General features: G+C 35.8%; 1 protein-coding gene across 1 annotated transcript in view; it reads right to left on the bottom strand.

Annotated features, from left to right (window-relative positions):
• The window catches only part of LOC110371177 (uncharacterized), a 111,200-nt gene that overhangs the window by 26,562 nt on the left and 60,288 nt on the right, over window positions 1–24,350 (bottom strand). The window contains exons 3-4 of the mRNA XM_064041277.1: window positions 13,473–13,672; window positions 998–1,099 (exon numbers count right to left, since the gene is read on the bottom strand). Coding sequence (XP_063897347.1) covers window positions 998–1,099; window positions 13,473–13,672 — 302 coding nt within the window. The remainder of the gene's footprint in view (window positions 1–997; window positions 1,100–13,472; window positions 13,673–24,350) is intronic.

Below are 24,350 nucleotides of genomic sequence, written 5' to 3'. Positions count from 1 at the left end.
AATATAAGAGTACATTTTTGATAATAAAAACAGAAGAAAAAAATCGACAGACAGAATAATTAAGTATAATAAGTCTAAAATGTTACGTTAACTTAATGATGACTCCAAAACCGTTTTATCTTAGTTTCTCTCAATGCGTGTGTCTGTGTGTAATTAAACTGAGCGGAATTAATACGGGTACTGTCGGATTATTGGTTTACCTAAAGGGTCTCGGGGATCAAACTTCACAACACCCAAGATTTCCTAAACCTCTATCTAGCAATGTGGAACCTTTATCTGAAATGGGGTCAGATTCAAAAATCTTTATTCAAAAAGTTTAGGTACTATAATAAATGTTTTTGAAGATTTTTATTAACTAGGTAACTTAATTAACTGTTCTAATTTTAATGTTTGTTAGCTTTCTAAGAACTAACGGGAATAAACACAGAGAATTTTTATAATTAAGGTTACTTTTCCTTGTGTACATTATGATTTGTTTTGTGAGCTCTTTGTCAATGTTCTATTTTTAAATCTTTTATTGGATGTTTTGATGTAGCTTGTGTTCTTTTTTTCCGAAAATATATTATCTTCAGAAAGTAGATCACAAGTAAAAACTTGGAAAATAATCATTTCTACTACTACAATGTGAAAATCAAATTAAATGGGTTTTGTTTCAAATCAAACATTTTCTATTTTTATCTGCCTTTTCCCGTCTTACCAGAAGCTGTTGAACATAGAGCGACTTTCTATCCAAATTATCAAACGGTTGCTTTTCTGGTCGATACGATAACCTTACATAGCAGTGACCCGATCAGACTTTCAGGCTTCTGACTAATAGCAACAGTGGCCGAAGACAATACAAATGACAGCCTAAATATAACATGTTTTCCGAAACAGAGAAGAACACTTTACGGATTGACAAACGATGATCATCACGTGTCTTATACGTAGCCACGAGCCTCTTTAGATTATAAAAAATTTGTTAAATAGCCCCTTTAGTTTAATATATATAGCTTACCTCTGAATGCTGCAAATGAATGGCTTGAAACCTCTGGTCTGAACTGTACGTTGTCAGGCCGACTGTGAGGAGGTGGTAGTCTTTTCTTCTTATCCACGATACCTGGAACAATAAAAATTATTATTTCAGTATGTTTTTGATTGTCATTACGGGTAGTAGACAGTCTGACAACTAGTTGTATCAGGTCCGGGTTGCCCGGGTAACTGGGTTTAAGAGGTCAGATAAGCAGTTTCTCCATGTAAAATTACTAGTCCTCAGTTGGAAGCCGGCCTAAACATTGTTGAGAAAAACCTAAGAAAATGATGTTCCCAACTAATTAGGCACATAGGTCTTTTCATTAAACTTTTTTACTGTTTATGGTAAAAGTCAAGATGAATGCTTGTCTTGCAAAATAAATAACTTCTTAAAGGAGCAAACGCAAAGAATACTGATGTCCTTTCTGTCAAAGAAAAAGTATTTTTCCAGCTCTGGTATAGTAAATAAACTGATATTTATTTTATGCAGACTTCAACAATATTGTTTTACGTCCATGTTCTTGTAAAAGCTTCGAGCATTAAACCAACCGGAATCGCCATGACCACAAATTATGCGTAACAGTCTGCCGTCGTATGCGGGGGGTAGGCAACGCATCAAACAGTGCTAGCTCTCTCATACATTTTTGATCACATCGTTATACACACACACGACAAATTGACAAATACAAGCATAATCTTGATGCACACGCAAAAACGTATAAGCAACTTTTTCATAAATACCTTTGGCAGATGAAAAGAACGGCGTATCCGGTAGTTTAAATTATCTAAGAGTAAAAGATTCCCTTGTACGATAAATATTCTTTTAAGCGATAAACTTGTAAACGCGAACACGCTTTTATCGTAACTTTAAACCTGGGTGTCTGCCAATACGTTTAAGTAACACTTTGGAAGCAAATTGCGTCTATGCCAATATGGTTTTAATTCCCGTATCGGATATCACACCAACATTACGCCACGCCTGGATGTTTAAGACATCATAAAATTGAATTGTATCGCGTGTTTGTAATTTCAAAGTAACTCATGAATTTTGCATTTTTTGTGTGCTGTATTTTTAATTTTAAGCATGACTATATCGTTGAAATTGCAAACAGATAAAGAGTAAGGTTTAAATCTGATTCTGCTTTTATATGTATTAGTACTTTTTGCAACTTACACTGGAACTCTTTTAATATGGAATGGAAAATCATCAAAAAAAAATCTGCATTTGCAGGCAGAGTATGACTTTGTAATGCTTATAGCTCGCTTTGGCACCCTGAAGCTGGCTATTAGTACATTTTTGAAAAAACATTATTCCACAAACGCTAGTGATCAAAAAGCGTACTTCAGCGCGACAAAAGTTTGACGAGAGCTATTCTGATTAAGAACCCAAGCATGTCCTTTATTACCCTTTACTTTAAGACTTCAAAAATCTTTGCAGAAAATTGGTACCCCTCAAATTCTATATTACGAGTAATGTGAGCTACAACCACTATTTTCTGGTTCACTTATTTCTAAGAGGATTTATAAATAAGCCTAGCTAATACTTCAATATATTAAGGCTTGGTTTCATTAAATTAATTGCTGAATGTCGTTCAGAGTACCCGCAAACTGAAGACTTTTTAGTCGGCCGACAGTTTAATCGGGCACTTTATAAGTACTTTAATGTGTGTACGTTAATGTGAGCAGTCCACATAACAATGATGAGTGATAAGACCGGTATCACATCGACTAAATGATGACGAGTATGGATATAGAGGAACGGGACGACCAAAGAAACGATGGAAGGCTGGTGTGAAAGTCGATATGGCTAAAAAGAGTGTTACTTGTGAGATGACGGCAGATAGAAGAGTATGGTAGAAGAAAACATGCTGCGCCGACCATAAATAAAATAATAATATTGGGATAAGGGTAGGCTGATGATGGTCACATCGTCTCAAACTTTGAATGCACGATTTTGTTAAAAGAAAACATATTTTCCAAACATCGGCCAACTGTCGGTCGACTATTTAGTCTCCAGTCTGTGGGTAGGCTAAGTGCGATTTATATCGAACAAGCTTGAGACGGAGGCGCTTTATTTTCAAGACCGCTGAAGCGCGGTAAGGGTGAAAAATAGTTGGACTCATAAACCGTTATGATTGAGTTTTGCTGATTAAATATTTATGAAGAAGTTTTATAAGTTTACTGGTTTTATTTTCAGAGTCAATATGGGAGTTGACTTAAACATACGTCACTTAGAATTTAATTTATCAACATCCTCTCACCCAAATGGTGTTCTTTATAAACATTTCTCTCTCTGATATCCACTTGGGAAGTAGGTAGATCATCTTTGCCATAATTCATTCATCCATATCTACACACAAGATCTTCCTTATTATGAACTTCATTCCTCTGCATCACATGTTCACCATTATTTATGAATTGTGATATGTTTAGAATGTATCCCAATTGTTGGCATGGTGTCCTACATTTCTTCTCAGTTATTGTACCAGTTTGTAGGTCAAAACTTCGAATGAGGTAAATGTTCAAAGGACAATGTCGAGAAAAATCTTCACTAATAATTTTCCTTTTAGCAGTAATTTGTTTCTTTATATACTTTTTACCATGACTTAATGAATAAATGACGCAAATCAGACTTGTATACTAGGATATATCTACATATTTTAACTTAATTATTTCAGCCTATACAGGTAAGTAACATAACATAATCATAATAATGAGCCATATAATGTTATTAAGGATTATTAAGGAACTAAGGATTTCGTGTACATACACAGAATACATGTATCTATTAATCTTCATTAAGTTCCTACTAACGACGTATCCAGTTCAAGCCGGATATAACCGGATTATGCTGTGTGTGCCTTAATTACTGTTCACGATTGCCAAGTCAAGGAAGTTGTGTTGTTTAGTTCAAATGGAGATCATTTTGAAACAGACATTTTGATGATATTTGAGTTTTGTGTTGTGATAAACTATGGCTTCTTTCAGCAGTGTCACCTGTGTTCTGTGGGAACTTCTTTCATACAAAGTAAAGTAACTTACAGCGCGCACACGGATAAAAAAGTTGCCTATAGCCTTCCATGAAATATGGGCTATATCACACTGTTAAGGATTTTGAAATCATTCCAAAAGCATTCAATAAAAATATTTTTTTTCAAATGATTCAGTAATCATTTGAAAAAAAATATTTTAGCGTGTTCACAGAAAAGAACACTTCTGCTTCATAATATTGCTTACCTACATTTACATGTAGATTTTATGAGTACAGTTTGCCACAGATTAGTTTGGAAATATTTCATACATATCTATATACAGATAAAAATAATGTTGTCTTCAGAACTCAGTAAAAAAGTCTCCAAAACAATAAAAAATATTCGCCTAAAATTAAAGTTGAATTCAGCTACTATTTCTCCAAACTCCCAAAATATTTGATCCACTTTTTTGGTTAATGAATAGCCCGACCGATCGAGTTCTAAGCTAATGGCCGAACAACCTGTTGTCCATTTAAAAATAGCTTTAAAATACCTAACGTGTTTGTGCAGAGTTAAAAATGAATGCCACAACGGTGTGCAATAATGCTTGAAAATTTTTAAACGGGCGAAAGACAACGATATTTGAATAGGTATGGATAAATTAATACACTCAGCGGCACGGAATCTGGCCCAAACACATTTGAGCCTTATAACCATTATTTACATGAAAAATCTGAATTTTTATTTTAAAATTGTTTAATTTACTCATTTTCCAAAATAAAATGACTAACAAACAATAGAATTGTGAGGATTTTCATTAAGTTTCATTGAGTTAGAAAACAGAGTCCTTACCGCAATAATCACCATAAACTTTTTCAATTCAAAATTTTTAACAAAACAGAAAGTTATCGAATTTTAATAATGGGTGTTTCTTCCTCTTGATCTGATGACTGCCTGCATACGATCTGGCATGCTCTGGAGGATGTTTTTTATCTCCACCTGAGAGATCTCCTCTCAGGCAGCTACCAGCGCGGTTTTCAGTTCACTAAGAGTCCGTGGTGGGTTACGACTTGCTTGGACCTGTCTTTTAAGCATGTTCCTGACATGTTCTACAGGATTCATTCCTGGGTTTCTTGCAGGCCAGTCCAATTTTTGAATACCGACCTCGAACAAGTAATCGGTTACTCAAAGAGCTGCGTGAGGTCAAGCATTGTCCTGCATTATACGAAATTCTTCACTTCCTATGAATCCCTGACAGGGTAAAACATGATTTTGAAGGTTCTCTTCAATATATCGCACTATTGTCAGACGATTTTCGACAACCAATAATTCAGTACGGGCTTCTGAACTTATGCCTCGTTAAACCAAGATGGACCCACCATGAAAACCGGCTGTTTGCTTGGTAGTGGTGGGAAGAAACCATTCTCCGCGCTTTCTCCATTCACATTCACGGCCATCTGGAGCTCTTAAGACGACTTTGCATTCATCGGTCCATAAAATTTTACTCCATTGGTCATGCGTCTAATTTGCATGTTCTCTTGCAAACCTAAGTCTGGCTATGCGATAGTGCGGGAGAAGTTCCGGGCCTCGAGTTGGTCTTCGAGCACGCAGATCCCGTTCCTCCATCCTTCTTCTTATTGTGCGCTTACTGACATCGACTTCTCTTGCTGTTTGCAAAGGCTGGCGTATCTCTAACTCAGTGAGAAACCGATTTTTCATTATTTCACATACGATAAATCGGTCGTCGTGCGCCGACGAACACCTTATACCCCCACTTTCTGGTCTTCTTGTGTAAAGGCCAGTCTGGTCATACATTTTCTATGCATATCTTTAACTTGTACGCGGTTCACTTAAAGTTTCAACCATCTTCCGCTACTTCTACCCTTGACGTCTTAGCAACACTACTTGAGCAACTTAAGCTGCAGTTAGGGTAATTTTCAGATCAAATTGTGATAAAAAAAGAAACAAAAAACGATCATAATCATAATTTTTTTTTGGAACGTGCTTAGTACTTCAACAATTTCTATCTGAATTTAAACTTAACTTTCTGATTTGTGTTCCAACAACGGAATCTGTTTCTAGTGTTACAAAAATTAAACAGACACACATTTTTCTGTATTTTAATTAACAATTACGAAAGGACTGACAATATGTCATATGAAATTAGAATTTACAACAGCTATCTGGGCTGATATGTACTTGTATATGTTTGGGCCAAATTCCGTGCCGCTGATTGTATATCTAAGTTCTTCTTAACTATGTAGTTATGTTGGGATAGAATTTAATTAAAAATACTACAGTACCTATTAGTCTAGCTAGAAAAAATACGCACAGATTTCACCAAATAACTTTGCCATTCTGATGATACCCATTTGACACCTAATGCAAGGGCAACCTAACTTAGTCTTTTGTTCACATTTTCTTTTACTACTGTGAAGTCAAAAGTAGCCAACTTCAGACAAGCAAAGCTTCTCGTGAACGTCTGTATGAACAAATGCGCAAAGAGCCAAATTACTAATTGCTTTAAAATTACAAAAATATATTCTATACTATTCTATACCATCCTCCGAGCCTTTTTCCCAATCATGTTGGGGTTGGCTTCCAGTCTAACCGGATTCAGCTGAGTACCAGTGCTTTACAAGAAGCGACTGCCTATCTGACCTCCTCAACCCAGTTACCCGGGCAACCTGATACCCCTTGGTTAGACTGGTACCAGACTTACTGGCTTCTGACTACCCGTAACGACTGCCAAGGATGTTCAATGACAGCCGGGACCTACAGTTTAACGTGCCATCCGAAACACAGTCAATGGTGTCTAAGAAATACTTAGAAAGTACATACAAACTTAGAAAAGTTGCATTGGTACTTGCCTGACCTGGGATCGAACCCGCGCCCTCATACTTGAGGTTGGTCCTTTACCCACTAGGCCACCACGACTTCTATACTATTCTATACCAAAAAATGATAATCGAGTAAGTACCTAAGAAAGAACATAAGATTCTTTTTTTCCTTACATACGAAGTATCTCCCTCAGGAAGGAATTTCTAACCACGAGGAACAGTCACCACTTAATAAACTTATTCTGCAGTTTATTAGCAAACTACATATAACACAATTCAGCTCCCACATTCCTGCTGCCCCATAAATTAACAGCACTAATTAAGCCTGGATTAATTTTGCTGGATTGCGAACACAGAGATTGAAAGCGGTAACGCGTGGTATTGATCTAATATAGTTTTGTTGTCCTCTTCATCATCATCCTCCGAGCCTTTTTCCCAACTATGTTGGGGTCGGCTTCCAGTCTAACCGGATGTAGCTGAGTACCAGTGCTTTACAAGGAGCGACTGCCCAACTGACCTCCTCAACTCAGTTACCCCGGCACATCATCATCATCCTTTTATGTTGTCCCGCTAGAAGGCACAGGCCTCTTCTCATACAGAGAAGGAATGAGCGTTAATCACCATTGCTCGATGCGGGTTGGTGATTTCAGTCTTTAAGTCCAAGCTCCCACAACGATATTCTTTTTCACTATAAGTTACTGCTATCCAATTTTTACACACGAATTGCAAATTTTTTATCGGCCGATAGTTAGATTGCGCTCATAAATCTATGTGGAGATGAGTAGTATGCACATTAAAACGATCAATTGTTCAGCCGGTATCAAACCAAATGAAAATTTCTCATTGAATTCACAATTTCCTTTAAAATTTTCAGCCGAACATCAAGCCACCTATGGGCCGACAGTTTAGTCTAGTGTGTTCAAGTGCTCTTAAAAAGTTCACTATTTACCTTCCTAAGAAACCCTTATTAATAGCACTGGACAAAATATAACCAACCATGTTAATAAAATGCTTTAAACACCTCTCAAAGCTCCAAAATGACCAGACCAAAACATAACCCCTTTAGACGGAATTATGAAACCAGACGGTTTTGAACCCCTTTATCCAACAACACAAATGCACTCAAGATGTTTCGTTGTTCAAGTGCATAGTTAGCAGATGCAGCTTATCTCTGACAATTATAAATAGTAATGCGCTTTAAGTATTGTTCAGAATGATTTATGATCTTGCTGTTTCGTTGCAAAGCCCGCTTCTATGCTTATAGCTGGACGACATTATGTCTAGGTGAGTAAATTAATTTGTATAAAGACATTTAGTACTCGAAGTTGTCTCGAAAATAAGCTCTCGGCGATCAAACAACGAAATACCAGGATAGGATACCTTTTCACGAAGGGTCGGTTAGCTCCATGGTTAGTTGTTATTTAACTTGTGTTATATGTCATCAGCGGCCTTTTAGATCTATAAAAGATGATTTAAGCTGCATCCGTGTCAAGTTGCTTGGTTTTGGCACTTGCGCTTATGCGTTATAGGTACTAACACATTGATAAACTACATACAGCTACATTTAGCACGGCCAAGAAGCATGCTCATCACACAAATTTCAACGGTACCGGGAATTGAACTCAGGACCTCAGGTCTGGCAGTCCAGAATGGTGCCCCATAGGGGGCGTCTTTAATTTACATTTTAAATCAACATGCAATGGTCCTATTTTCTCCGTACAGTTTATTTATCAAAGACGCCTTTCCTTATAGGAAATCCATAGCACATATAAGATTCCTTCATAACCATCAATTTATCAACGAACCCCATACTTTCCAACCCCCATTCACTCCAAACACCCATTCGACCTTGTCATGTCTTCAAACCTTCATAAAACACTGGAAATGAAAACGTCAATACCAAATACGAATTTACAATTGCGGGTGCTACAAATGTTTCGGGTCAATGGGTTTGGCAAACATCTTACGTCACCTCTGACGTAATAGGGTACGTCATTAGGTACGTCGGTGGGTACGTCATAATGGATTTAGGCGTCCTTTGTAATCTAGATTGGATTAGGATGGTAATTTTGAGGTTTAGTGCCTTGTGCTAGACGATTATTAGAATGAATGTCTGGGTGTTCGGAATTTATGTTGTAGTGCCATTAATGTTACGCATCTACATATATTGTGTCAGAGTGTTTCTTTTCCAGAAAATAAAAAAAAACTAATGTTTTTTTTTATATCAATTAACCGGGAAACTGGGTAGAGGAGATCAAATAGGCAGTCGCTTCTTGTAAAACACTGGTACACAGTTGCATCTGGTTAGACTGGAAGCCGACCCCAACATAGTTGAGAAAAGGCTAGGCAGATGATGATGTTTATCTTACAATTTTTTTATTATTTTTACAATGGAAAGTCCCGTTTTGTATAAGTTTAATTGATGATATTTTATCCTCTTAAATTCTCACAAGACACGAGTGAAACCACACGAGACAAATGGTGAAAAATAAAATCTAACTAGAACCATTTATTCACCAGTAACTAAGCTTACAAATTAGTTCTCTAGTTAACTGCCAACCGGTTTAATGGGTAACATGTTTACTGCATTTAGTTTTAGTTGTTACCTCGTTTTTATTGTTCTGGGAACTTTGTTAGATATATTTTCTTTACTTGTGGTAAACATTGAGTTTCTTGAATTATCAATGTTTTACCTAAAATATACAATACTACAATATACATATAACTAAATCTCTAGTTAAATATATCAGAAATACATATGCGTTCCCAAATGCAAGAAAAAATCATGACAAGACTTTTCTTACAACTCCAAACACTCTCTGCACACACACACACTCTTGCGGCTCCAGATTGACAGTACCCCATGTCATTGTTTTGTCATCATTTAATTCAGGCAAATAGGGCCCATAGAAAACACAAATATGTATTCTTAAATTAAAAATCACTTACAAACTAATATATAAAATTATATAAACTCTACATACATCAGCCAATTTTCATGACGCTACGACCTTTGGAAAATGCTTTAATTAGTTATTTGACATTAATTATATAGAGCTAATGTGAAAATTCTATTTCTAGTAAAACAACAAAAGATAGATACAATATAGGAAACGGTTCTCTAAAGCACTACCTCTGCTTTAGAGTAATAGGACTGTCAAAGCACCTGCTTGAGCAAAACGCCAAGTATTCTCAGATAGCGTCTAAACCATTCGCCAGGGTGACAGTTCGATTCCGGCTTTTGACAATATTTCAATTCTTCCAAAATGTTGGCACCTGAGCCATTGGTACCGTATATCTTCTATCCCTAACCGTAAGGATGGGGTGTTGTTGTTAGCGGGTGTAATATAGGAGGTCAATGAGCGGAGCGATTTTGAAAATTGTGTCGTTTTTAATAACTAGGGGGATGGATTCAAATGACTTTTACCCAACTGGCAAAAAGGGTTGTTTTAGGTTCATTTTGACCAGCTCCTTAATAAAGAAAAAAATGGCGATTTTCATTGAGGTAATGTCTCAGTAAAACAGAGTTTGGTCATTTTGTATAGAAATATCTAAAAAAAAACAAGATTGATATAGAAAGAAAAGAAAGAAAGAAAAAATATTTATTAACACAAGCTATACAGACACATAGAAATAAATACAAAATAAAGGAACAAAAGGTTGCGCCAAATAGGTCCAGTTCAGCATTACGCCAGCCAGCTAGTGTCTGACGCTGGTTTTCAACTGGACCTATACTTTGCATATTGAAAATACTTCTTGTTTTTTTTTGACGTAATGAAAGGCTGACCCGTCTTTACCATAAGCACAGATTATATAATAGTTACTACGTAACAGATAAATCACTCCATACAAAAAAGTCCATACCTACTGTTATAAGCACCTACAAGTTCCAAAACTACCTACAAATTCATAGCTGCGTTAGAAAATGAACCTTAAAAACTCCAGCGCTCGATTGTTATATCAATGCGATAGCGCACAGTTCAGTGACCGCGACCGTACCGACAACGAGCGTAGGGTTGCCTCTTACAATTAAATAGGCAACAAAGTTACGCTTATTTGTAACTGACTTCCCGGATCAATGGAGGTGCCCAACTACTTTTCGAGCACAGAACACGCAAGTATTCTATACTTACCTTTTACCCCTGGCACAACACCGCTGACCGCTGATACATATCTACTTACCCAAAATTGGTTTCTGCGTTGCGATACCTATATGCAATGTTCCAAGCCACCATTTAGTTGGACGAGAACTATACCTACTTATACTCGAAATGTTTTTAGCTACAAAACTCGGTAATCATTGCATGTACAACTAATTATAAGGTATAAGTATCTATAATTTAAGTATCTAAAGTAAGTCGCTTATTTTTAAAATGACAAAGAAGATAAGTATTTTTACTTAAAAAAATAGAAATATTCCTATGTATAAAATATTTCTAAATGCCTATACTTACATAAATTGGAAATCTTTATATTTTCCTAAAATAGTCACATATACACCTACACAAATCAAAATAGTTCTTCAGTTTATTAGATAATTTTAAAAACCAAATAAAAAATAAACAATAACTGACCTGTCTAAATCTCTAGGTAAACGGAAAAACGAAAGCTTTATATTTTTTGTTTTACTTGATCTGCAACCAAGCACAGTACATAACTGGCCAGAGGTCGTCATGTTCACAAATTAAAATAATAAACATAAAACTCGCGTCGCGAGCGGCTGTCGAAAGCCCTGTGCCGCGTGGGGCTACCGGTAACCCAGCGAGCGGTAGGCATTTAACGCGCGCAAGTACGTCGAGTGACAGAGGCCTGCCATAAGTTCCTACAGTCCTACACCTTTATTTATCACCTCTACCATATTTACTACTCTTGTTCTAAATAAAATAAAATTCCAAAAATAAACAAACCAAACCGCAAAAAACCGACCGAAACTAGTTTCCAAAATAAAAACAAACAACCTTCCATTAGTGTACCCGTGACGTCACAGGTCTGACGCATGCGACTGACGTTTACAGGATTATAACCGCTCTGAACCAGTTTGACAACAGTCGGTATAACGTGTGTCGAGTTTTTGGCACGCCAGTGTATTTTGTTTTGGCTGTTGCGGAATTAAAGTAAGCTGTAGTGATGATGATTAATTTTTAACTTTTGTACATACCAGAAATTTAAATATTATGAGCTAGGGTATGTATTATATAAAATGATGTCGAAATATTAATAAAATCTAAAATGCGACTGACGTTTACAGGATTATAACCGCTCTGAAACGGTTTGACAACAGTCGGTATAAGGTGTGTCGAGTTTTTGGCACGCCGCCAGTGTATTTTGTTTTGTCTGTTGGTGGGTTAAACTAAGCTTTTGGAATGATGATTAATTTTTAACTTTTGTACATATAAATAATTGGAATATGAAGTGACGTAAGTAGACACTTTTAAGCGATGTCAAAATACTGATAACATTACAAAACATTTTACATAAGATAGACTAAACTTAGTCATTGGATTTGAGAAGATGTTACAAGTAAAGTATCCGACTATACCTAAAAGAATGGTTTGGTTATTTGTTGAACAAGATTTGAGTCTTAGATGATTTTCTAGTCTCTAATGAGACGTACATAAGTAAGTGTTTCTGTTATTGAAGCCCCCCTGACTTCTATCTAAAACTTATGTACTTATTTTGTAAATATAGTTTAGATAGTTTTATTTTTTATTGTACTAAGGATACTTATGTACGTGGCTCCGGTCTCTTTTTTATTGTAAGTGTACATTCCTCCATACTAAAGAATATTTGCTGAAAAATATTAACCCGCTACCCGCTACTCTACACTCTCAAGCGACTCCGCTATCCGCTACCGCTTCAGCCTTACCCTACCCTAACTCTTAAATAACCTTCCAAATATAGTTTTACGTTAAAGCTACTCTATTTCGAAATGTAAATGGCTGAAAATTTATGAGTTTCAAACTAAGCTGGGTTCTGGCGGTTAAATATAGCCAACTCATTAATTTAGCCAGTAATAAGCCAACGGTTAGATAAGTGTGATTAACATTTTCTGGGATAAAAAATCCGGCTTTAAGCCCGAAATTGGATTTGTTTCTGATGTATAGGGTTAGTTCACTGGGGTTAAGTTTCTTGGTTCTGACTTTTATTGTTGGGTAAGTTTTAAGATTTTGTCCTTAAGCTTTTGTTCCTCTGGGCTTACTATGAAGAAAGAGGCTTGACATTTTTTTACAGGCAATTATAAACTAAGACACTCCTGCAATTTAATTTGTATGCGATGTTCCATAAAAAATGTTGCCGCATAGTTTTTCGAATGTGAGGCAAGTCCACAGCATATGTACCTACACAAAAAATTGTGGAAACCTGGGTCCATAAGGCTAACACAACCAATCTGTTTTGAGTAAGCGTGGTGATTAACGCTCATTCTTTCTCTGTTTGAGAAGAGGCCCGTGCCCTGCCGTGAGACGATAAAACTCACGTATCCGTCATGAGCAAGTTTGATTTATGCTCATTCCTTTTCTGTATGAGATGACGTATATGCCTTTGCAGTGGGACCGTAACAAAGCTGGTGATGAATATATTAAAACCAACCACTTTCTTACACTTAAAACTAGATATGTAAAAAAACTCGTTAATATAAGTTTCTACTCACAATTCCATCTCCAATATTCCTGATGACACACGGCAATAACGCAGTGGATCCTGTTTGTGACGTCACAACAGTATTGTTCTCAGTTCCGAAGTGTTTCTCAGGGGTATTGCTGTACAGGTCCTCGAGGGGGGGAAAGGTGACTGTCAGCTCGTTCTGGTCGGGCTTCACCGATGATGTGGGGGGCGTTGGTGATGAAGGACCTGTGGAAAGAAGGGTGTGTTAAAGATAAAGTTATTTATTCAACGTAGGCTGAAACATTGCTGTGTAGGGCCTCACCCTAGCTTAGATCAGTTAGCATTCAAAAACGCCCACCAGTCACCACTTTCTATATTTATTGCTGGAAAGAAGAAATGGTAGAACAGATACCTACTCCCTTTGAAGACCAGATAGCTCAATTGTTTTAGGGTTGAATTGAAACTGAACTTTACGACTATGTGAAGAGTAAATATCTTATAAGAACTAGGCCAAATAGCTGTTTCAGGAAAAATATACAAAGAATAAAGTGGTGTCGAGGAAAAATAATTTAATTGGGTAGTAATTTGATCAAAACAATATGCTTTGACCGCATTTTTTTTTTTTCAAAGAAACATTTAATATGCATTGAAATTGTGCGCTTTTGATAGCACAAACTAATTTTCACGTTAGACATAGTAAATTCCATAAACGGTCAACTTCGTTTTAAATACATAATTGTATGTGTATACCTATAATATACAATATCCGTGCTTCAAAGAGCACGTAAATGTACATAGTTTATCGGGACGCAAGTGAAACCGATGGCTAGTGACTTTATAAACTACTAGCTTCTGCCAGCGGTTTCACCCGCACCCCGTGGGAACTACTTCCCGTACCGAGATAAAAAGTAGCCTATAGCCTTCCTCGATAAATGAGCTATCTAACACTGAAATAAATTTTCAAATTGGACCAGTAGTTCCTGAGATTAGCGCGTTCAAACAAACAAACAAACAAACTCTTCAGCTTTATAATATTAGTATAGATGAAAAATAATACTTAGGCCCTACGTCCATTCCTAATGGACGGAAAAACTTGATAAGATACCTAACTTCATACAAAACTATCAATTAACCTATACACCACAATATGACACACTTTTCCCACATTTTCTTCATAATATAATCTCTTTCTTTGGCGTCGATATTACACGTTAACCTTTAAGAGACAATTTGGATATTACATGTCGGGAACAGGCGTATCGGCTCTGTATAACCACTTCGGTTACATTAATATAAGGGTGTTTCAATACTTGCGATATATTGATAATGTTATAAATGTTGTAGGTTTATTTTTGGGGATAATGTAGCTTCCCAGCCGTGAAAGCATTTTTCAAATCGGTCCCGTAGTCTCGGAGCCTCTGGGGTATAAACAAACAAACAAACAAAAAATATTCTAGTTAGTATATTAACAAAATTTTGTCAATAGGGTTTCTAACTAGTATACTCAGACTGCCTAACTGTGTAAACAAATAAATTCACTTTGTCAAATTAATTCTAGTTAAGATTCTACACAAACATTATATTAAGTAATTAAAATTATTATATTGTAGCTTTAAACTCTTGTAGATCGTAAATATGCATGCAGGTGTACCTAATTAGATTTGTACCTACTTAATTGAATTTAAATTTCAGCACTAAATTGAGAAACTTGTAGCAAGTACGTGCAGTATATTTTAATTTAAAATTATAGTCGAATGAAGATAAATTGTTATTGCATAGTTCAATGATGCGTTAATTTTTAAGTAGTATAAAATTTACAGCAATAAAGGCAAATTGAAACTAGCATTTTAATAAGTTAGCAAAAAGGCTACTAAACACTGCTTCGATTATTCTTTTATAAAAAAAAAAAACACGAAATAGTTATAGTATAAAACAAAATCCACCAGTACCGATGTCTTTTGTTCTATTCCGAATAAACTCAAAACCGACTGCACGGATTTCATGTAATTTTTGTCCATACGTACAATGATTTATCAGTTAAGATCAGGCATGCATACCCCAGGCAAATTCAGAGCGCTAGATAATATTAACATCATGAAACGAATAACTAGCTATTTCTAATAACATCTTCACCAAAAACTCTTTCAACCCTCGAAAAACAAGAAAAAAACAATAATAAACCAACTTTACTGCACACTAAAAGTCTACAAAAGTAGCAGAAACTTATTTACCAGACAACACCAGTATATTTCGGCTAATTAATTTTATTAGGCTTTTCTTAGACAGTCTAGTTCTCTAGAGACAGCCCGAGTTAATTAGAAGGAGCTATCAATAATGTGGAGTAGGCCTTATTTGTCGAAAGTAGATAGTATATTTTGTATCTAGGTGTATTTTGGGTAAATAAAAAGTTTAGTTATAAAATGATTAAAAAAAATATGTATTCTAATGTATGTACAAAAAAGGTATATTTTTAGGCATGGAAAGTTATCAAGTGAATCCATAAATATTATTATAAATGCAAAGGAGCTGTGTTTGTCTGTCTGTCTGACGAAAGGACTAAACAACAGCAACCTTTTTAACTCATTTTCCTCTAAAACACCTGATTTCATTGAAGTAAATACGTTCAGTAGTTTTGCAAACTTGTAGTCGGACGATCATTTGTTTGAGTTCAAAAATCAGTATGAAGATGAATCAAACCAACTGAAAAGTTTGATCAGAATCAAGATTTTCTTGTAAAAAAATTGTCTAGTTTGGTCTGCACTATGCTCTTAATGATATGGGCATTACACTTTTGGCAAATGAAGAACCTTGTATTACTTTGTTTAAAAACCCGAGGTCTATTAAAAAAAATAGTTAAGCTCTTGAACTCTTTTATCAGACTTATAAGTACGTAACTTCAAGAAAAATCTACAAAAAACATTTTATCTAAATATTTTTGTGCGTTGAAATTACATATTTCAGTACTGTATTTCAGTCTGTTTGGCGCCAGATAACTACTTTAATTTCTTTGTTCATATTTTTTTTTATGGCCTACAATTATACTGAGACTCGTTCAAAATACAAAAACACACTTAGTTTGAAATGAAACTTTTTTATTGTATTTTTTTTATTTATGTTTCTCATTTTTATTTTGTGATTGTTGAATTACATAGTCATATGTGGTGTATGATATGGTGGGCAATTTCAGTTTATATATTTTTTTATTGCTTATTTGATGTTGCTTATTTTTTTACTGGTAGACCAGAATATTATAAATTAAAGTTAAGTAAGTAATTCGCCATTTGTTCCAAAAACTATCTTATAAACTGTAATTGACGGTGTGCGGTGAGTCAAATCTGAGTGCATACTTTAAGTCGGCCGATATAGTTTGATCGGGCTCGTCAACCAGTATGGTCATGAATGGTAGAGCGCATGACGACCAAGTATCTCGCCCGCTTACCGTCTAAAAAAGTTCTTTAGATTCACGATTATCTTCAAAATAAACTGTCAGCTCTCCATCATGTCAACTTGTTATTCACAATTTTAATATTCGATGGTTCCATATACACAGTCACACCTTTCAAAGGGAATAAGCCATAGATATACACACATGTATAAAGGTTCCCAGCCTTGACAGAACCACATTTGTTTTTGGAAACCCATTCAATACAGATGATAAATCCCGTTGTGGGTACCCTGTTTCCAAAAAGTCTGTTTGTCAACATTTCGCCTGATGGTCACCCTTTTTTCAACCGTCAACTTTCATATAATGTACACCATAAAAAAAGGGTCCATTCCTAATTTTAAATTCACACTCGACCTTTAAGCATTTAATTTCAAAATCGTTTCATTTTTTATTCACGACATAAAGACCCTCTGGATTTTTTAATAACGTCAAAATGCTGCTGAATTTTTTGAAGGTCCATAAACTGTGCCAACATTAATATAGGCCCTTTTTGAATTGGGTTTGACTGCTTTTAGTCTATTTAGAGTACTCATATTCTGAAGACTAAACAGTCTGCCGACAGTTGACCCGATGATAAGCAATTTTTTTTTAAAGAAAGTCTGGATTCCAGTCAAAGTTTTCAGTCGGTCTGATACCGGCTAAATACTTGATCTTTGTAATGTGCGTACTACCATTCATCTTCATACTGATTTACGAGCCCAAACAAACTATCGGCCGACTAAAAGTTTGCAGTGTCCTCTTAGAGTGAATGTCAATGAAATGTTATTTACATTCTTAAGCTATGAATAAGAGTGGTTCATCAAAATTTTAATATCTATCTGTAAAACTATAAATGACAGACTTATAATACAGATTTTGCATTCAGTTTTCTGAAACGTGCAAATATTTTTTTGCTTCTTTCATTAGATATGGAAATGAAACGATATGAATATGAATGAACAATAGAATGAAAAAACATTTGAACAGGCATTGAAATGTTTTAAGACTTCATCTGCGTCACCGGCATTTTGATGTTGAGTTTAATTTTTTTTCATTTTAGTTGTCATCTATACATATAATAAAATGATAGGAAAGTCAAAACTGTACATTGAATATTTTTTTTAAAGAATACTTGGGGGGTGATCTATTATCGATTCTGAACCCAAATATATAGTTTTTAGAATTTTTGTCTGTTTGTCTGTTTGTCTGTATGTTTGGTCTCACTGAACTCGAAAAGTACTGCATAGATTTAAATCAAATTTTGCATGAATATTACCTGGGGGCCGGTTCAACATATAGGATATATATTATCACGCTATCACCTACGGGGGATGAGCAATGAACGATAATTTCTGTTAACGTTTCTGCAACAGCGGGTGCAATAATGACACATATTTGAATGTTGAACTTTGTAAGTTTATCGGCCTATTATCAATCTTTACATAGAAAATAACGCTTTTATAAGTAACTTGAGCAAAAAACTGAATTTAAAGAAATGATATCCTAAAATTATAGATGAAGAAAATCATGCAGAAACAGATGTGCCATAAAACAGGTAGTAGATAAAATATCAATGAAAACAGACTTCACTTTGTCATGGTATGTTCTTACTTTCAAGAAAAAATTATATGACATCGTGTGTATTTCGCTACTATAAAAACACTACAAGAAATATCAGCGCATCATCAGGGACATTTTTATAATTCTTTCACCATTAGAAAGCTACATTATCTGCGAGTAACATAGGGTATATTTTATCCCGGTGCGGGCAGTAGTTCCCATGGGAAGCGGCACCCACGTCCCGAAGAAATTATGAACTTCCCCACATTCTTAAAAAGTCTACATATGTTGTTCTGACATAATATAAGCTATACCTCTCATAAACATGAATATCCATTCATTTCATCCAATAACAAACATGCATCACACTGAAAGTGCATTGCGAGTGTAAGATTTTATTATTATAAAAAAAAAACATTGTAATTAATATTCAAACATCCTTAAAAATAAGTTTCTGGTTTTAATATATTACATTATTTTGAATTCACTTACATATAAATCCTTAAAGAAGGTCCTTATTAATATACTTTTTGAGTAATGAAGAATGTAGGCAAAATACGACCGAAAACATTGTGTCACTTCTAAAATTAACATCAATGGGAATAACTACCTGTCACAATACGTCAACAAGATGTCAACAGAAGACAAGAGTTCGTTCGTTCTGAAAACGTACAAATTACGCGTCGCAGGCCAGAGACATACTTGCTTTCAACTTCTGATCACAAATCATCGAGCTAAGAATTATATCACAAATACACCGTTTACAATTACGAAGAGTCACAGTCAGACCCACGGACTGAGTCTAAAAAAACACCTTTTATATAGCTACGTTTATATCATTTATATTATTCAGTTACAAAGACAGAATTACTATCAAACGTGTTTTCGCTAAATGTTCTATTAGTTTTTGCAAACATAGATTCCCAACTCTGATCTCATGGAGGTGGCGCCCGGGTGTCACCACTGTGCGACCTATCGCACCCGGCCCCGGTTTAAACCAAGATCTGGAGCAAGAAGAAATGGGATGACAAAGAATGAGGCGGCGGAGCGACTGAAAATTCCCAACTCTCATCCCAGCCACTGCGGTAAGACACCACGAAAGCCGGATATCGAGAGACGACTCCCGGCCACCGTAGGCGTGAGCGATTAGTTTTGACCTTCCGGCTTCTGGGAGACCCGTTATTTCACGCGCCCCTCAAGGAGATTCAGCAAACCCCTGCGAGGCCCACTAGGGCCAAAGCCTGACACTCCCTCACGCTGCTCAAACTGATGGCTGAGAATTACGTAACTTTCCAGGATGCCATGCAACGTGTTGCAAATGCCCAGGCCTTTGGGAGCTTGGTAATCCTTTTCTCCACCTTAACTTGAGTTCTGTGGTACATGAACAGGTAGAATAGTAATGAATTAGGTCATCTTCATAACGTATTTACCAACTCTTAATGTTCATCATGCACACCCGCTTCTCTAACTTTATTGAAGGATCACTAAAATTGTTTCAGTTAGTTTAACTACGCTACTATAGCCCGTTGTCAAACCTTTTAATATCAATTCTGTAGAAGTGTGAATATCGAATGTGTAATATATCGAATTTCCGTTTGTGCATTGCACAAAAACCAACGTTATGATTTTCGAGAAGTCAAAAGAGTCGGCCTGCTAAGAATTATATTCATCGTTGGTTAATTGAATACATTTTCAGAAACCACAATAACAGTAGGAACCAAAGCGAATGATCGCTTCATAGAGCTCTGATTTTCTCGAGGCGATCAAGTCAGTTCTGGTCTGTTCACTCATCAGATCTTTGAAAGCGGTTCGATGATAATATACTGTTGTCCTGTTTACCTACGTGTGACACATAATATGGTATTTAAACATCCTCCGCAAGAGAGCGAACGTTTGTGCTATTTATAAAGACGAAATTTTACCGTTGAGCAGTAGTGACGCACAGTATACACAGCACTTATGTTTCTTCTGATCTGCTGGCTCCACCAAGAAATGACAAATTGCGAGCGTACATTTTGAAAATCTTGGAAGAACTGCAGGCATCAAGTGCCAACACACGAATTGGACTTACTCTCTCGGACGTATACTTTACCTGATCGTGAACTAATGCAAACATTTCGGTGGAATTCCAACATAACAGAGTGAGTGAGTGCACAGAAAATCCCTGAAATACAAGTAGTGAACCTATGCGCTTGCCTGATGACTCAGTCATCATCCACCTAGCTATTCCTCAATTGTGTGGGTGTTGGCTTCCAGTCAAACCGAATCTTTTTGAGTACCAATGTTTACTTGGAGTGCCTATCTGATCTCTTCAACCCAGTGAACTAAACACCGCGTTATCCATGGTCAGTAAAACTGTTTGACAGATTTTCTGGCTCCTGATTTGTCGCAGCTGCTGCAGAAAATGTACAAATGACAACTTTGTCAGACCTTTGTTTTATGTGAGAATTACGTAATAATTTTCCAAATCGGTTGACTAGATCCAGACATTTCCTTAACGTCACAAACTTTACTTCTTTTGTTTAGATAAATAGTCACACATCGTCGACACCACCTTGATTGATCAACCCGTGCTGCTGCTAAGTAGTAATCCTAATTATATTGTTATGTAAAAGAATACACCTACGCTACGGCATAAGTAGTATTTTGACAATTCCAAATTGCCAACGCAGACGAAGTCGCGGGCAACAGCTAGTAATGTCATAAAACTGTTTTGAGGAATGTCAATACATAACTACCCTTAGCCTTATTATAGCCTTAATATGTAAAGTCTTATGTATAGCCTTAGTTATACGTATAGACGAGAAATAATTCTTTAACTAACTTTGTGTCTGTCATATCTAACCACTTTGATGTTTATAACTCTATGACTACCTCATTTATGTCTTGTTACTAACAACACTATCACACTAGCAGATTGTCCGCTCAGTTTTTCATCATTTTAAACAAACAATTGTCAACAGTTGAAACCATTTTTGCAACGCGTCAAAATCTTCTATTGTGGAACCGCTCTTAGAATGATTGACACTTAATTAAGAATCTATTTCGGTCACAAGTAAAGATGTAACAAAGGCTATATTTGACTGACGTGAAAATATCTTGCTTGATGAATTCTGTGGTTTTAATCTCTGTTCGAATTCGTGGTGGCCTAGTGGGTAAAAAACCAACCTCTCGAGTATGAGGGCGCGGGTTCGATTCCAGTTCCGGCAAGTACCAATACAACTTTTCTAAGTTTGTATGTACTTTCTAAGTATATTTTTGACACCAATGGCCGATAAAAAGGTGAAGGAAAACATCTTGAGGAAACCTGGACTGTATAGTCTGAAATCAGCAACCCGCATTGAGCAAGCGTGGTGATTAATGCTCAATCCTTCTCCGTGTGAGAGGAGGCCGCAGCCCAGCAGTGGGACGATGAAAAAGGCTGTAACAGTAACAGTTAAAATATCTTGCTTGATGAGTTCTGTAGTTTTAATCTCTGCTTGAAATATGAATATTACTTTGATATTTTTTCATACAGTAACGGAACGGAGCGGAGGTTTGACAAGATTTTTGCATGAAAATAGTTTTGTGGTGTGTGTTAGTGACAGTTTTATGTCAGAAAAATGGAGGTTGCTCTGAAAAACAATGTGTTCAAAAACGGCTTCCACAATCGAGGAGGTAAACTCGAAAAATGAATTTCAACATATTAAAAAAAAATCCACACGGTTTTCGAAATTTTGAAGTCTTCTACACTAATAAAGAACACTCCTACTACGGGTCTGCTGGAAGAGGTTTCATTAGAAATAAGTGCTACATTTGTACTATTTTATGTTACTTCTACTTCTTTCTTGTGTATGTTTACTGTGTACATAACTGGTTAAATAAATTAATGAATAAAGAGGTTTTTTTGTATGTGCTCTACAAGCTCTGCCACTACTGATCGGATTTGAAAAATTCTTTCACTTTTGGAAAACTACACTCTTCCCGAGTAACATAAGCTATATTTTGTCCCGGTACGAACAGAAGTTGCCGGGTCGCGGGTGAAACTGGTGGTGGTCTTTAATAAAATAAATAAATAAAAAACTTATTCAAACCTGAATTCCTACTATATAATAGCAGACATATTTTTTCATATAAAGTTTAATATACCTCCACGTAGGTACGCGATGTTAAAAACTCCTCAGAAAATGTACCCTAAAAACACACTGGAACCATTTTTTCCACTAATAGGACCAAAAATTATAATAGCGAGCCGAATAAATTACCTACTTTGTAGAAAAGTGTATTACACAACTTTATTACCAAGCACCCGAGGCTAAACTAGTTTATACCAGTTTAAACCGCCACAATTTGGTATTTTTTTGTAACTAGGCTATGCTTTTTAGCGGGCTTTGTACTTTTAATATTTGGGGGCACGGTAGAGGTACCATGTTTAAGCGAAATTAAATTATACATAATTAATCATCATCATCATCTCAGCCATAGGACGTCCACTGCTGAACATAGGCCTCCCCCTTCTAAGTATTATAATTAGTATATTAGGTATAATTGAAATAGTATTAAAAGTAGTTGCTTCTCTCAGATTTACTTGTTTTTCCTATATAATAAAATTGTTTGTTTCTTTCGGGTTAACTCGTTTCTTTAGAAATCTTCGGGAATTCACCTAGAAGCTATATCTGTAAAGCTTCAGGAAAATATGTTCAGTGATTTTTACCTGAGTGAGTAAAGTAAAATCAATAAGTTTGATATTAAATAATATCCAGACAGAAAGTATAACATTCAATATAAGGTTTTAACATCAAAACAAAGTTCTAAATATTCTATACAATAATATTCTAGACAAGAATTTGTTGAAAATACAATATAGCCTGATATTTCGCTTATATAATATTAAGTACAAAAGTAGGTTCCCCGAAACAATATCTAGACCTCATTTTCTTAAATGATGCCAATGAAAGCTAGAAATTGGACTTAAAAACTAGATTTAAACAATTAAATGGATTTAAAGTGTCTAAATGCCCGAGTGTATTTTGTAGAATAGCTAGTATTCTTAAAGTACAAGTACACGGCAAACTTTTAGTCGACCGATAGTTTGTTTCGGCTCATAAGTCAGTATGAAGATGAATGGTTGCTCTCTCAGCTCAGCTGAATCCGGTTAGACTGGAAGCCGACCCCAACATAGTTGAGAAAAAGGCTCGGAGGATGGATGATACATCTGTCAATTGTTGGCCGACTGTTTAGTCTGCAGTGTTCAAGTACTCCTAATACTTGATCCTAATGCAGATTTTATGTCTGAAATTTAATTTTCTCAAGCTCAAAATTAAAAGGTTTGCAGAACTTGGCTAAATTTTACACATGAGTTATTTTGTAGCGATCTCATTTCGTTGAACCAAAAGGTAGGTCGAATTACTTTTCAGGCTGAATTTCGGGATAAATTACAGAAACTATTTTGAGATACAAAACGAGTGGAATACTAATCTATTTTATGGATTTTCGTGAGAATAAGTTCTACTTTTGTAGTTCGAAATTGTTTCGTGTCCAGACTTTGGTCAATAGATTTTCAGGTAAGTTGTAATTGAATTTGTTTCTGTTCTTTGAGAGATTTTGCTAATTTCGGAAAATTTCGGTTTCAAATTATGGAGCTCTGTGAATGATTTTCGGTGTAAGTTTCGATGAAAATTAATTAAGGAATTAATTTTCGTGTCAGGTGGTTTGTTGATTATAGGGAAAAGTTCTAATTATAGGTAAATTATAATGAGTGATCTGATCTCTCTCCGGTCGTGTCGGATTGCCGTCCCATCGGGCTATGAGAGTGAAGGAATAGTGAGTGCACCTGTGTCAGCGCGAATGCTTGTACACTACAACATGTCCTGCGCAGCTGGCTGATCTCCTTATACGAGAACCGCCGTTGTCAACGATCGCCATTTAGTTTTGACGATCTCAGCGAATGATTTTCAGAAG

This window comes from Helicoverpa armigera, chromosome 24 (genome assembly GCF_030705265.1).
Source record: "Helicoverpa armigera isolate CAAS_96S chromosome 24, ASM3070526v1, whole genome shotgun sequence".
Classification (NCBI taxonomy): domain Eukaryota; kingdom Metazoa; phylum Arthropoda; class Insecta; order Lepidoptera; family Noctuidae; genus Helicoverpa; species Helicoverpa armigera.
The sequence above is the reverse complement of the archived record's forward strand: the minus strand, read 5'-3'. Positions and strand labels throughout refer to the sequence as shown.